The 13,509-nt window shown below is 38.7% G+C and overlaps 1 protein-coding gene across 1 annotated transcript in view; it reads left to right on the plus strand.

The window, feature by feature from the left end:
* The window catches only part of TCERG1L (transcription elongation regulator 1 like), a 324,890-nt gene that overhangs the window by 200,582 nt on the left and 110,799 nt on the right, over positions 1–13,509 (plus strand). Inside the window, exon 6 of the mRNA XM_044299170.1 lies at positions 9,233–9,349. Within this exon, the coding sequence (XP_044155105.1) occupies positions 9,233–9,349 (117 nt within the window). The remainder of the gene's footprint in view (positions 1–9,232; positions 9,350–13,509) is intronic.

A 13,509-nucleotide genomic window follows, 5' to 3' on the forward strand; every position in this document is an offset into this window, starting at 1 on the left:
AATAAAAATTTAATTTTCAGCGAACCGGCGATTTTAATTTTTTAAACATTCACTCATCTCTAATACACACAAATACACCATATACATGGTACACATACATAAATATATACCATATATACACTACACACACATAGCACCTAACTAAGGAGCTAAATTATCAGCTGTGCGCAAAGCAATGGAAGTGAACATCCTGCCACCGCCAGAGCACCGGATAGGGACTCAGCCGGTCACGCGGTTCTCCAATACAGTTGTAAGTTTAACAACCAGATCTGGAGAACAGGAAGGAACAGGCTGAATCACATGCCTGTGAATGAACCCTTACAAGGAATGTTTCTGGGCAATTTTGTGTTAGTTTTGGGGAGTATGGCATTGTAATTAATATGTCTCACAATTTGGGATGCACATTTTTGTTGTGTTAGGGTTTGGCTCTGTCTTACTTTTGCTGTCATTGACCTCTTTTTTTTTTATTGTGCACTCATATAATAAATCATTTTTATTGGTATGTTTATTGTTTGTTTAATTTTCACAGTTTACAAAACTTTTATATAACACCCAGAATTGCCTTCTTCTATGAAACATAGTGGGCTGTTTTGAAGTGTTTCTCCCTTGAGTTCAGTAGACAGCGGCAATGTGATGGTTTGGCCGACGGCCAGTTTTGATGGCAGCTGTTTCTATGTGAGTTTTTATGTTAGTTTGTGTGATTCATTTTACTGCGCGGATGAGACTTCCCACCTTCTCCAGCTGCTTCTGCTATTTTTGTGCAAGAACAGTACTGCAACAGAAATTTTGTTTATAAAGGGGAAAACTAAGAAAATTGATCTGAATATACTTGCTTTTTTTTTTTTTTTTTTAACTTTCTTTTTAGTTCCAGGAATAAGATGGGTTTTAATTGTGCTGAGTTTTCAAAGCTGGTATGTGACATTGCTTCGCTGCCCAGTGTGCAGGTAACCATAGGGGCATATGTTTATTCCAAGATGCAGACAAGCACAAGCCCAAACCTTGCACAATAATTGTAGTGGTGATGCTAATACAATGCAATGGAAAAAAGGGTATCTTGTTTCATACATCGATTGAGTTAAAGTTGAGGTTTACAAGATATATGGTAATTTGGAATTACCAACTTTTTTGCATGCCTTAAAATATTTGTGCTTATGTATATAGCTGATAAAACATTAATGTCCACATTTTTCTTTCAATTACATTGTATTCATTTTTCAAAGAGCACAAAACAGGCGTGGAGAAAAATATTTTCATTCTATTTGATATAATCATCTTGAAAATGTAAGAATATATTAGTTTGTAAGTCCAATAAGGACAAATAGATATTTAGTCTCTAAAGCCAACATGTCAGGTCTTCTATGCTACCCTATCTGAGGGCAGAATAGTATAAAGGGGAAGATGTTGAGCCCAATGTTGTATAGTTTTTCATTATTTGGTTCAGTATTTTTAAACAAAAAGCAACTCCTGCCTGAAATCACAGAGAAAACATGTGAGTCCATCTTACCCTGCCCACACATAGTTGTCCATGTGTATAGGAAAAGTTTTTCACATTGCATTCAAAAATCTCAGACCATTTTACTTTGTTCACATTTTGATACCAAAAAGCCACAAAGGGGACACACAGTACATATAATAGCTTTATTAGACAATACTAAATTACAAACAATTAAAACATTAATTGAAAATGAAGCAGCAATGCAAGTAGGCGCTGAGACAAGCAGCTCACCTGCTGTACCAAGAGAAACAGAGCACCACCATCTAAAATGCTAACTTCAATAGTAAATGAAGGGACACTAGTAGCTGTAGTATCGCAAGGTAATTAAAACTTTTACCCAAATATCCTAATATTAAATGCCAAAATAAGGCTAATCAATGAGCCCAAACAGTGCTGTCCAGAGATCGGATCCCTTTGGCTATTTATCAAGGTATTTTTTCATTATAATTCTTCATCCCTAATTTACTCATATATTTAGTCCACTGTTTGGGCTCATTCATTAGCCTTATAGTGGCATTTAATATTAGGATATTTGGGTGAAAGTTTTAATTACCTTGCGATACTACAGCTACTAGTGCCCCTTCATTTGAGACTTGATATTTAGCTCCGGGTGCCTTCCATTTCTCTTACTCATCATTGAGATGTTTCTACATCTTGAGGGGAGTCCACCAAGTCATGAGGAGGAAAGAACTGCCGGTAGATCTCAGAGACAGGATTATGTGGAGACACATATCTGGAGAAGGGTACAAAAAAATTCCTGCTGCAGTGTTTCCAAGGGCACAGTGGTCTCTATAATTCTTAAATGGAAGAAGTTTTGAACAACCAGGGCTCTTCTTAGAGCTGACTAGTGACTGTCCTACAAAATGCCTTGGTAAGAGAGCTGACAAAAAAACTATAGTCACTCTAGTAGAGCTCCAAAGATCCTGTGTGCTGATAAGATAAACCTCCAGAAGGTCAATCATTATTGTAGCACTCCACTAATCTGGGGTTTATGGAACAGTGGCCAACAAGAAGACATTCCTCAGGAAAAGACACAAGAAACCAGGGACTGCTCATCACCCACCCAATACTATCCCTGCAGTGGAGCATGGTAGTGGTAGCAGAGTGACTGATCAGGGTTGAGGGAAAGCTGAATGGAGCAAAGTACAGAGATCACCTGATTTAGAGTGCTCTGGACTTCAGCCTGGGCACTGGGCAGAAGGTTCGCCTTCCAACAAAACAATGACCTAATGACCCCAAGCATACAGCCAACACAGGAGTGGCTTAGAGACAACCCGTGAATATCCTTGAATGTACCAGCCAGAGCCCTGACTTGAACCCAATCAAACATCTCTGAAGAGACCTGAAAATGGCTGTCCATCAACGGTCACTATCCAACCTGCCAGAGCTTGAGAGGATCTGCAAAGTAGAATGGCAGAATCCCCAAATCCAGATGTGAAAACATTGTGTCATCATACCCAAGAAGACTGTAGGTTGTAATTGCTGCCAAAGCGGCTCCAACTAAGTCCTAAGTAAAGGGTCTGAATACGTATGTCAATGCAAAATTTTAGTTTTGTTTTCAATATTTTAGTTTGTGGGGGGAGGGGGCTTTGTTATGTTAATGGATCTTCAAATAAAAATCTTGAGATGTTCTTGTTTTTGCATTGCCCACTAGAGCACAAATAACAGACTGATGCTATCAGCTTTGCTATATAAATTGGGTCAAGGTCAGCATAGGGCAAAAGATTTAATTATGGCTCCTTTGCTGCTTGTATCCTCACTAAGGGAGGATAGGAAAACAATAAATATGTATTTGAACACATCTTCCATGCCACTCCCAGTTTTCTAGGGGATGGTGCTGTATTCTTATTGTTGATCGCAAATATTCTAATCACAAATTTTTATATCAAATATCGGCACTTTGAAAATTCACGAATATGTAGAATATAGTGTTATATATTTGTAATCGCAAATATTCTAGATATTTTTTTCATCAGTAACCTCCCTTCTTGCTTGTGGGCCAGTGAGAAGGCTGCAATATTTTGGTCAGAGCTTAGCAACATCCCTAGCAACCAATAGGAAAGTTGCCTGTCCCTTTCTATATAAGAACCTCCCCAGCAGCCATTTTCTGCTGTTTATTTGCAGTTCTGAGAGAGAGAGAGGGAGCAGTGACATTGCTGTGCTCTGTGCTTTCATTTGGATCCTATTCCTTATCCAATAATATTAGATAGTTAGTTATTTCATATATATATAATACAGATAGTTAGTGGGAGATAGTCAGTGTAGGTTATATCCTGACTTAGTGGAGCTAATAGGTTCCAGTGCAGGGTGTTAGGCAGTGTGATAGGGATTACTGTTTCTCTGCCGTCCATACATTAATGCTACAGACATAGTGCTGTGATGCCACAACAATACTTAGTGCACCAATCAGTAATATCTACTCAGACCTCATAAAATGTAAAGTTGCATGTATTGTGCAAAAAATATGCGCATCATTAGTTCCGATTTGCGCAATCGCGAAAATAATGACTAGAGATCATGAATTCTAGCATTCACAAATTTATTGCGAATATTATGCAAAAAATTCATGAAATATCATGAAAATGAATATTGCCTATGCCGCTCATCACTATGCATTCTATTATTACTTTTTGGAGATTGGAATAACCTATGACATTTCTCTGCCACTTGACTCCCTTTTTGCGGCTACTATAAAACACACATACAGGAGGGAAGTATATGTCTTCAAATTGCCCACCCCAGATTTTTTTTTTTTATATTTGTTATAATTAAAAGAGGTGAAAAATATTTCTCTTCTACCGACCTGTAAACTGCATGATTAATTAAACTAAAATAAAATACTTGAGACGTCCCTTCTATATCTGTTCATGAAAATTATTTCTTTGAGGATGATCTAACTTGTTTTTTCATCTGTGACCTCACTTCTCTTGATTTGATAATGAAAGAATCCTGTTTTTCTAGTTAAACACCTGGTTCAATAATTTTTGCGAAAATCCGTTTTCCAGCCGCTGCATCCTCTAACAATTACAGCTGATTGTGTGTATTTAAAATTCAAAGGCATGTAGCAAGCACTGACTGTCTTGAAATTAAATTTAGGCACAGAAAATAGTTTCTATCCATTTTTATATGTCACACTGCATTTTTATTTAATATATGCAATTATCTCCAAAAGAAAAGCAGGTCCTGTGAACAATAAAACACTTTAGGTGCTCATTCAGCAGAACTATGATTTCTGCTCTGCTTCTTATAATTTTATAGTTCTTGTTAGATGTAGTAGCTTAAAAGGGTTATCTGGGATTCTCAAGATAGGTCATTAATATCACATTAGCAGGGATTTGAGTCCTGGAACCACCGACGATCAGTGGTTTTGAGAAGCTGTGATGAGCGCAGTGGCCTCCTAGGAGCTTCCCAAACACAGCACCCTACATCGCATAGTGGCTGTGCTTGGTATTGCAGCTCAGCCCCATTGACTTGAAAGGGGCTGATAATAAGATGTCAAGTGATAATAAGGTTACAAATCTTTGTTTTAAAGGGAACCTGTCATCAACTTTATGCTGCCCATACTAACTACAGCATAAAGTAGACACAGGTGAGTTGATTTCTCATTTAAAAAGCTAAAAGTAAGTGGTTGCCGAGAACCAACTTCACAATCATTGCAGACTGGGCCTGGAAAAGAGTCACGGCCACCTGAGAAAAGTCATGGTTATTCATGAATTCCTGCTCTCCTGCTGATGATTGACAGTCTTCTACCTAGTTTTCTCCCTTTCTCTTTAGGAGAGAACTGTCAATCATCAGAAGATGGGCGGGGTAAGCAGGAGATTAGGAATAACCATGACTCTTCCCAGGTAGATTTGACTCTTTTTCAAGGCCTGGGCTGCAATGATTATGATGCTGGTTCTCAGCAACCACTTACTTTTAGCTGAGGAGTGACACACCGCTGACATCAGCATTTCTGTCACTATTTTATGCTGCCCTCAGTGAGGTCACCATAACGTTGATGACAGGTTCCCTTTAAGTAATTTGCAAACATCACATAAAAGTAATTCTCATTTTATACCGATATGCAATGTAAAACTTGCCTGCGTTCCCACCACAAAAAAATAGATTTTTTTTTTTGAACGGCCACAGACAGATGAATTCCTGAGTCTTGCACAAGAAAGGTACAAAAGTTGGGCATACAGCGACATACATACAAGTGTATTGGCCCATTGGCTATAAAATATCAGTGTTCAGTCCATGTGCTATTCGTTCTACACTCAGACAGCCCATGAACATGACAACCGCTTATCTGTATGAACCCATATTTTAGCTAATCAGAAAGGACATACTCAGCTCAGATTTTTTTGCCGGCCAACACAGTGGCACACCCATGAAGAGGCAAAGTATAAAATATTTTCATAAAAACAAGTTTCTGTCCACTTTTGTAGTCTTTCTTAATAGAAAGTAGTAGGAGTTTGTTTTTGTCCAACATCAACGAATTCAGGTCATACGTCAAAGCAGAATTACATACTGTAACAGAACATCACATCTGTGGTCTGCAATTTTTTTTTTTTTTAAACCTGCGGGATTTATGCTTTTTTTCATACATGGACTGTTTTCAAAGGTGGACCAAATTGTACATTTGTCACACCTCTCTAATTTGGGTTGCTTTTTGTCTTGATCTAAAATACATGACATTGGAGCCCTTCTGCTGTAGTTTCTGTAAAAGGTTTTTGTTAGATGCTGGTGGCTTGTTTCTCCAGATATGGATGACAGCTATGATATTATACTCCTCAACATTGAAATTGTAACACCAAGAAGAAAAATTCATTTTATTATTGAAATCTAAGGATTGATATAAACATGTTAGAAAATTGGCAACAAAATATTCAAAACATCTTGATTTTTTGAGTATCAAGTACCATGTGCAGAAATACACATGCCTTGACATGCTATCAATGAGGTGATTAATGGTAGAATGTGGAATGTTCTGGTATGCTGAATACACTTGAACACGAAAATCTTAAAGATCCGCTGCTGGCAGCTTCCTTTGCTCTTGTCAACCAATGATGTACCAGAAGTGCTCAAGACATGTCTGGAGATGCTTCAGGCCATGGTAGCACATTTAGGCCACACAGGCTGCTCTCAGTAGCACAAACAACATATGGCCTGGCGTTGTCCTATTGAGAAACAGCTCCATTTTGGAGATATGGCTATACCACTGGTTCCATGGCCTAATCAATGTAACACTGAGCTGTTATTACATCAGAAATGAAGACTAGAGGGGTCCAGTTACTCTACAATATCCCACCTCACACCATAATCCCAAGAGTATGACCAGTGTGACATTCCCTTGTGAAGGTATCTTCATCGCAGACTCCGTGTCATCTCCAGACAAATCTCTGGCTATCATTGTGTCTGAAACAAAAGTGAAACTCATTGCTGAAGGGGTTAGACCTCCATTCCAGCCTCCATTGCCATCTTGCTGTTCCCCAGCATGATCTTTCAGAGCAGTGGCATGAGGTCAATTGAACACCTGTAACTGGACATCTGGCTCATAGCACAATGCAAAAGCAAAAGCCTTCTGATGGTTTGTGTAGACACTGTTTGCTGCCCAAGGCTTGGGATATGATGTCTAATTTCATGGTGCACCTATTGCTGTCAGTTTTGCCTCTATGTCCTTTACTCTACTTTTGTGCACAGTTCCTGAAGAATTACTGTATTGGTGTTAGTGATTGATGTTGCAAGAGTTACCAGGCATCCTACCTAACATAACATAAATGCAATGAGGAATCTAAAGAGCTAAAAATGTTTTGTGAGCTTTTGCAGGGAGGCAGGGGCCGATACCTGTGCTTTAATATTTTGGCGAATTCTAAGCATGATTAATGGCTACCTTTAAAAAAAAAACATTTAGTTGGAGTTTACATTAAAACATTGATATAAATGTCACAGATGATAAATGTTCTTTCGTTTGGGAGTTATTGTAATTCATTATACCTGCTTTCTCTTTTGTGTTAGTAATGAATGGAAGTAAGAACTTTTCTCAAATGTTCGAGAGGATTCAGTCATGGAATAATGATGTTTTCATTATCCTGTTATTTTTCATGCAGTTTTTGCTTCTTTGACATAAAACGTTTTATCACGTCCAATATAATTATCCAGGATGAACTCTGATTGATCATCTAAAGCTTGGGGCTCAGGGGACTTGTCCAGGATCACAATATCTAGGCATCAAATTGTAGGTAACCATGAAATTCATTGCAACATATTAAACGGCTTATCCAACCCCTATAATAACCCCCCAATGCCTGGGCACCTCATATAGGTTATACTTGACCCACTCCCCGGCACCCGCATCGCTCCTGATCTCCACACAATCACTGCTGCATCTCCTGGTCGTGCAGATTGAAACTTCCGGCAATGGGAAGGGGGGGTTGGGACAGCTAATAGCAGGTCACGACGGGGACGAGCCTCCTCGTTAGCATCGCGTGTGTTGCTAGGGAGGTTGGTCACCATTGTGGCATGCTAATGGCTGCTAGACTACCCCGCCTTCTTGGATCTTTTGTTCCGCACAACAGGGAGATGCAGTGGCAGCCCTGCGGGGATCAGGAGCTATGTGGGAGCCTGAAAGCGGGGTTAGTATGACCTATATGAGGTGCCCAGGCATTGGGCTAACACTTACCTATATGTGTACTTAGGGTACAGCCACACAATCAAGTTTCTGGATGCAGTTTTGGAAGCCAAAATCAGGTGTGAAACATAAAAGGAAAGACATATACAACTTCTCTTTTTTGAATTCACCCCTGGTTTTGGCTTCCAAAAGTGCATGCAGAAACCTCACTGTATGGCCGTACCCTTAGAGGGTAAGTCTATCTTTAAAATCCAGTTTACAGAAGGTATACAGATATTACCTACATGATAAGTTAAATTAGTCTTTACAGACATTACGTTTCTTATTTTGAGATAATTCCAAATTACAGCCTACATTGCATTCTAGAATTGCACTGAGATTTCTGTGGGTCACCACTGGAAACAGTCAACGAGTTTGCTATCATACAAACACAGCTAAACAGATCATGTACTATGCCTGGTGTACACATAACACTTCCCAGAATGCAAATCATCAGAGCAAGCTTCCAACAGACTTTAAACCAGCAAAGGATGCAGGGACATCTTAGATCTCAAAGCTGCAGAATTGTGAATGCAGCTCTGGACTGTACTACTGGCTCTAAGATCAACAAGACAATATTTTTATTTTCTGTGAAGTTTTTAGGGTAAGATGGTGTTTGAAGCTGGAGATATCCTAAAGTGGGCCATTATCATAGACTCCAACTTTTCCCCAACCAGTGCCGATGGGAATTGCATTATTTCCTATGCCACTTGACTTGCTAGTGATGTTAGTTCGTCAAACCTAGTACATGACTCACCTTCACTCTAGTAGAAGATAGTAATAGTGGCATTTAGCAAACCTCACTGAGTTGCTGTGATCTAGCCAGAACCTGAATTTTTACTTTTTTGTGCAAAATTTCACTTTCACGTTCATATAGACAGAAATTCAGCTTCAGGTATAGTTTTATAAATCTTTCACCAAACCCGCACAGTGGTGGTATGTTTGGTGGTCAGATTCTGATAGCTTATTACTAAATTTGTAAATGTAACATATTGGTCTAACTTGATTTTTATTTTTTTTCAAGTTTTTATGACATGTAAATTTTTTATATTGTAGTCATTAATTGATTTTGATTATTGTGTTACCAGGTCACCCTTCGAGAATTGAAGCCCATGTCAGTCCTCTGCTGCCAGCTCAGCTTGCCAGAATAACTGCATCCCCTGCGGTCACCTTTATGACAGCTTTGGCTGATCATGCATCAAAAGGTAGGTGAAATGTTTTTAGAAAACATTACCTGGCCAACTCATTGACTTTGTGTGGTATATGTTCCTGGTGCACGATACTGAAGGGTTGCAGATGTCAACCAAACTTGAGAAGGAGACAGTCTTTGTTCACAGACTATAATAAGGTCAACTTTTAGTATAAGGCCCTTATGCTTCCAGTTCTAAAATGTTTGATTTGATGGTGAATAAATGTTGTAGTCACACACATTTCTGGTGTAGCCTGACTTTTACATCAGATTTACTCAACCTTTTACCATCATAGGCACACATTTTTAAACCTGCTATTAATGTTCAGATGTGTCCTTCTGATCTTTCTTTTTGGCCCAACATATCCCTACATGCATGTAGCGATATGACCAACTTTAGAAAAAAAACTAAAACAATATTTTGTGACACTCTGCTGGGAGTTGTTCATGCTATATGTAGCTATATGTTCCATCCAGTGGTTATGATGTGAGTTACAGCCTGTAGATTGTTTTTCTAGAATGTTAGAATCATATATTGAATGTACAGTATATGTAATTGTTTAAGGTCGTCATCTCTTAAGAGTTTCGAGCAGCTTTGAAGGGCGGTCCCTTGTTCTTTCGGACCCTCAATTGCACAAACAGCCCAAACATCTAAATGGGAATTGCATAATGCTTCATTCACTCAGTGGTGCTGCTGTAGAACGATTGCTTACTTGACAGGTTTCTGGAAAGATTACAGAAGAAGGGGGTTTTCTGATCTGTATTATCATCTTGTAAAATAATCATGACAGTAGCCGTAATTATGTAATGTATTTATTTTACCTTTATTTCTTCTATCTCCCATCCTGGGCTGTGGTCACATGACCATGTCCATGCAGCTCTTTCTTACTTCCTGTGATGTTATGTCCATGGGTGGGGCATTGATAGGGGGAGTGTCTATGTAACTAGCTGAGTGGGAGAAGCTATAAAATAGCTGTGCAGGGGTGGAGCTGTGGCAGAAAAATGAGAAGTGCCTCATGGGATTGATTGGATACAGGAACAGGAAATGTTACATACGAGATAGAAACAGACCAGTGTGATTGGTTTACATGGGGAAACGGGACAGGTCAAAAAAAAAAGTGTGTGTGTGTGTGGGGGGGAGGGAAGTACATGATGTGAGCATCTACATGAGCAAACATATCAATCCTGGAAAACCCTTTTAATCATGTAAGTCAGACTCATCTAAACTAATGAATATAGTACATCCTTGTAGTAGATATCAGCCCTGAAATTTTCAGAACATTTTTGGATGACATTTTGGGTGGAGTAATGAAGTTTTTACTGTAACTTGACTTTTACATCACCTTCACTGAAATGTATAATACACACTTTTATGCATAAAAGTCAGAGTAGTCTTCGGTGGGAAATAGATATTTAGAGCAATCCCAGAGTACATTACTGTAGTGGCTGTGTACATATTATAAGATACTGAACTGTAGTACAAATAACTGTCATGGTTATCTGCTGCCCACTACAGAGTGTGAGATACTAATGTATACAATGTTATCTGAGTAGCAGGGCAAATGTAATTTGTTTTATAATTGCAGTTTTTGAATTGGTCACATTATATTGAGCCGGTAACTATTTGCTTTTCATTTTTATTTTCTAAATTTTGTGGATTTCCTCCCTGCCTACGTTAATTAAATCAGCAATTTATGTTGATGTAAATGGGCTTCCTGTCTCATCTGGGTCAAATGTAAAAGGCAATTTACATGTTTAATGCATATAGAGCTTGAAAACATTTCAGCAAAATGTGTTATTTTTTATCTCAATTATGCAACTAATGACCCTATCTTGAATGCATCCCCCCTTTTACCGTGACCGATCCAGACAATGATTCCTAATTATAATTATCAATAAAGAAATAATCGCTGCTTCTTGACATCTGGTCAATGGCTGTACAGGAATCATAAAATGGAATTTGTCATATTCCGGCTCCACTCGGAGGTACCTAAAAGATGGGATGACCTTTAATTAGCAGCATGTAAATCAATTAAAGTTGTCAGATAATGTTCATGCTTGTGGAAGTGTTTTCTTAGTTCAGAAAAGTAAGACACTCAATGCATTCAGTTTCAGGGAACGCGCAGGGAAGAAATAGTAGGAAATTGGGGAGCGCTGGAGTGGGATTACCTCAGCAGACAGTACAGTCTTGCAATCAGCAATGTGATACTTATAGTTGTCTCTGTAATGCGTTTCGGTCCCTTTGTCAGGCAGCAATCAACAACTTTAGTTTCAGTGTACGGCTAGATGGTGCAGCTGGACACACTTGGTCAAGCCATGCCCATCTACAGCAGCTAATGACCTTCAGGTAGCCTTAAGCTGTCATGGGATGACATGACTTGGCATGTCATTTTGCCATACTGTCCATTCTATGTGCTACTTTTCTTAAAAGGATTTCCTGCTTAAACCCTAATTTTATCTAGTCCTTGGACAGCACGGTACCTAACATAAAAAAGACACTCACATGCTCCCCTCTGCTCTGTTCCTCATTGAGGATCAAGTCTGCCTTCTTATGGTCCTCAGGGTGAAAACTTCTGGACAGAATCAAGTGCAGTAATGGTCTCAACAGTAATGTGCCCCAGAGTGGACTGGAAGGAGCTGCACTGGACCTTTGGAGCTGGAATTGAGTGTCAGGTACAGCAATGTTCAGAACCTAGATAAATTGGGGTTGAAGCTGGAGAACCCTTTTACCCCTTTAGGACACAGCCATATTTCACCTTAAGGACCAGGCAATTTTTTTCAAATCTGACCAGTGTCACTTTAAGTGGTGATAACTTTAAAACGCTTTTACTTAACCAGGCCATTCTGAGACAGTTTTTTTGTCACATATTGTACTTCATGACACTGGTAAAATTAAGTAAAAAAAATCATTTTTATTTATTAAAAAAATACAAAATTTACCAAAAATTTGGAACAAATTGCTAATGTCCAAGTTTCAATTTCTCTAATTCTATAATACATAGTAATACCTCAAAAAATAGTTATTACTTTACATTCCCCATATGTCTACTTCATGTTTGGATAATTTTGGGAATGAAATTTTAGTTTTGGGGGACGTTACAAGGTTTAGAAATTTAGAAGCAAATCTTGAAATTTTTCCCAAATTTTTAGGGACCAGTTCAGGTCTGAAGTCACTTTGTGAGGGTTACATAATAGAAACCACCCAAAAATGACCCAATTCTAGAAACTACACCCCTCAAGGTATTCAAAACTGATTTTACAAACATTGTTAACCCTTTAGGTGTTCCACAAGAGTTAATGGCAAATGAAGATAACATTTCAGAATTTTAATTTTTGGGCAAATTTGCAATTTTAATCCATTTTTTCCAGTAACAAAGCAAGGGTTAACAGCTAAACAAAATGCTATATTTATTGCCCCGATTCTGTAGTTTGCAGAAACACCCCATATGCGGTCGTAAACGACTGTACGGGCACACGGTAGGGAGTAGAGGGAAAGGAATGCCGTAGGGTTTTTGGAAGGCAGATTTTGCTAGACTGGTTTATTTACACCATGTCCCATTTAAAGCCCCCCTGATGCACCCCTAGAGTAGAAACTCCATAAAAGTGACCCCGTCTAAGAAACTACACCCCTCAAGGTATTCAAAACTGATTTTACAAACTTTGTTAACCCTTTAGGTGTTGCACAAGAGTTATTGGCAAATGAAGATGAAATTTGAGCATTTAAATGTTTGGGCAAATTTTCAATTTGAATCAATTTTTTTCGAGTGAGAAGGGTTAACAGCCAAACAAAAGGGGGTGTAGAGGGAAAGGTGCGCCCTACCATGTCCCATTTGAAGCGACCCTGATGCACCCCTAAACTCCATAAAAGTGACCCCATTTTGGAAACTATGGGATAAGGTGGCAGTTTTGTTGAGACTATTTTTAGGGTACATATGATTTTTGGTTTATCTATATTACATTTTTGTGAGGCAAGGTTAGCAAAAATAAAAATTCAGAAATTTCATCTCCATTTGCCATAAACTGTTGAGGTACACCTAAAGGGTTAATAAAGTTTGTAAAATCAGTTTTGAATACCTTGAGGGGTGTAGTTTCTTAGATGGGGTCGCTTTTATGGAGTTTCTGCTCTAGGGGTGCAGCAGGGGGGCTTCAAATGGGACATGGTACCAAAAAAAAAGG

This window comes from Bufo gargarizans, chromosome 6 (assembly GCF_014858855.1).
Source record: "Bufo gargarizans isolate SCDJY-AF-19 chromosome 6, ASM1485885v1, whole genome shotgun sequence".
Lineage (NCBI taxonomy): Eukaryota > Metazoa > Chordata > Amphibia > Anura > Bufonidae > Bufo > Bufo gargarizans.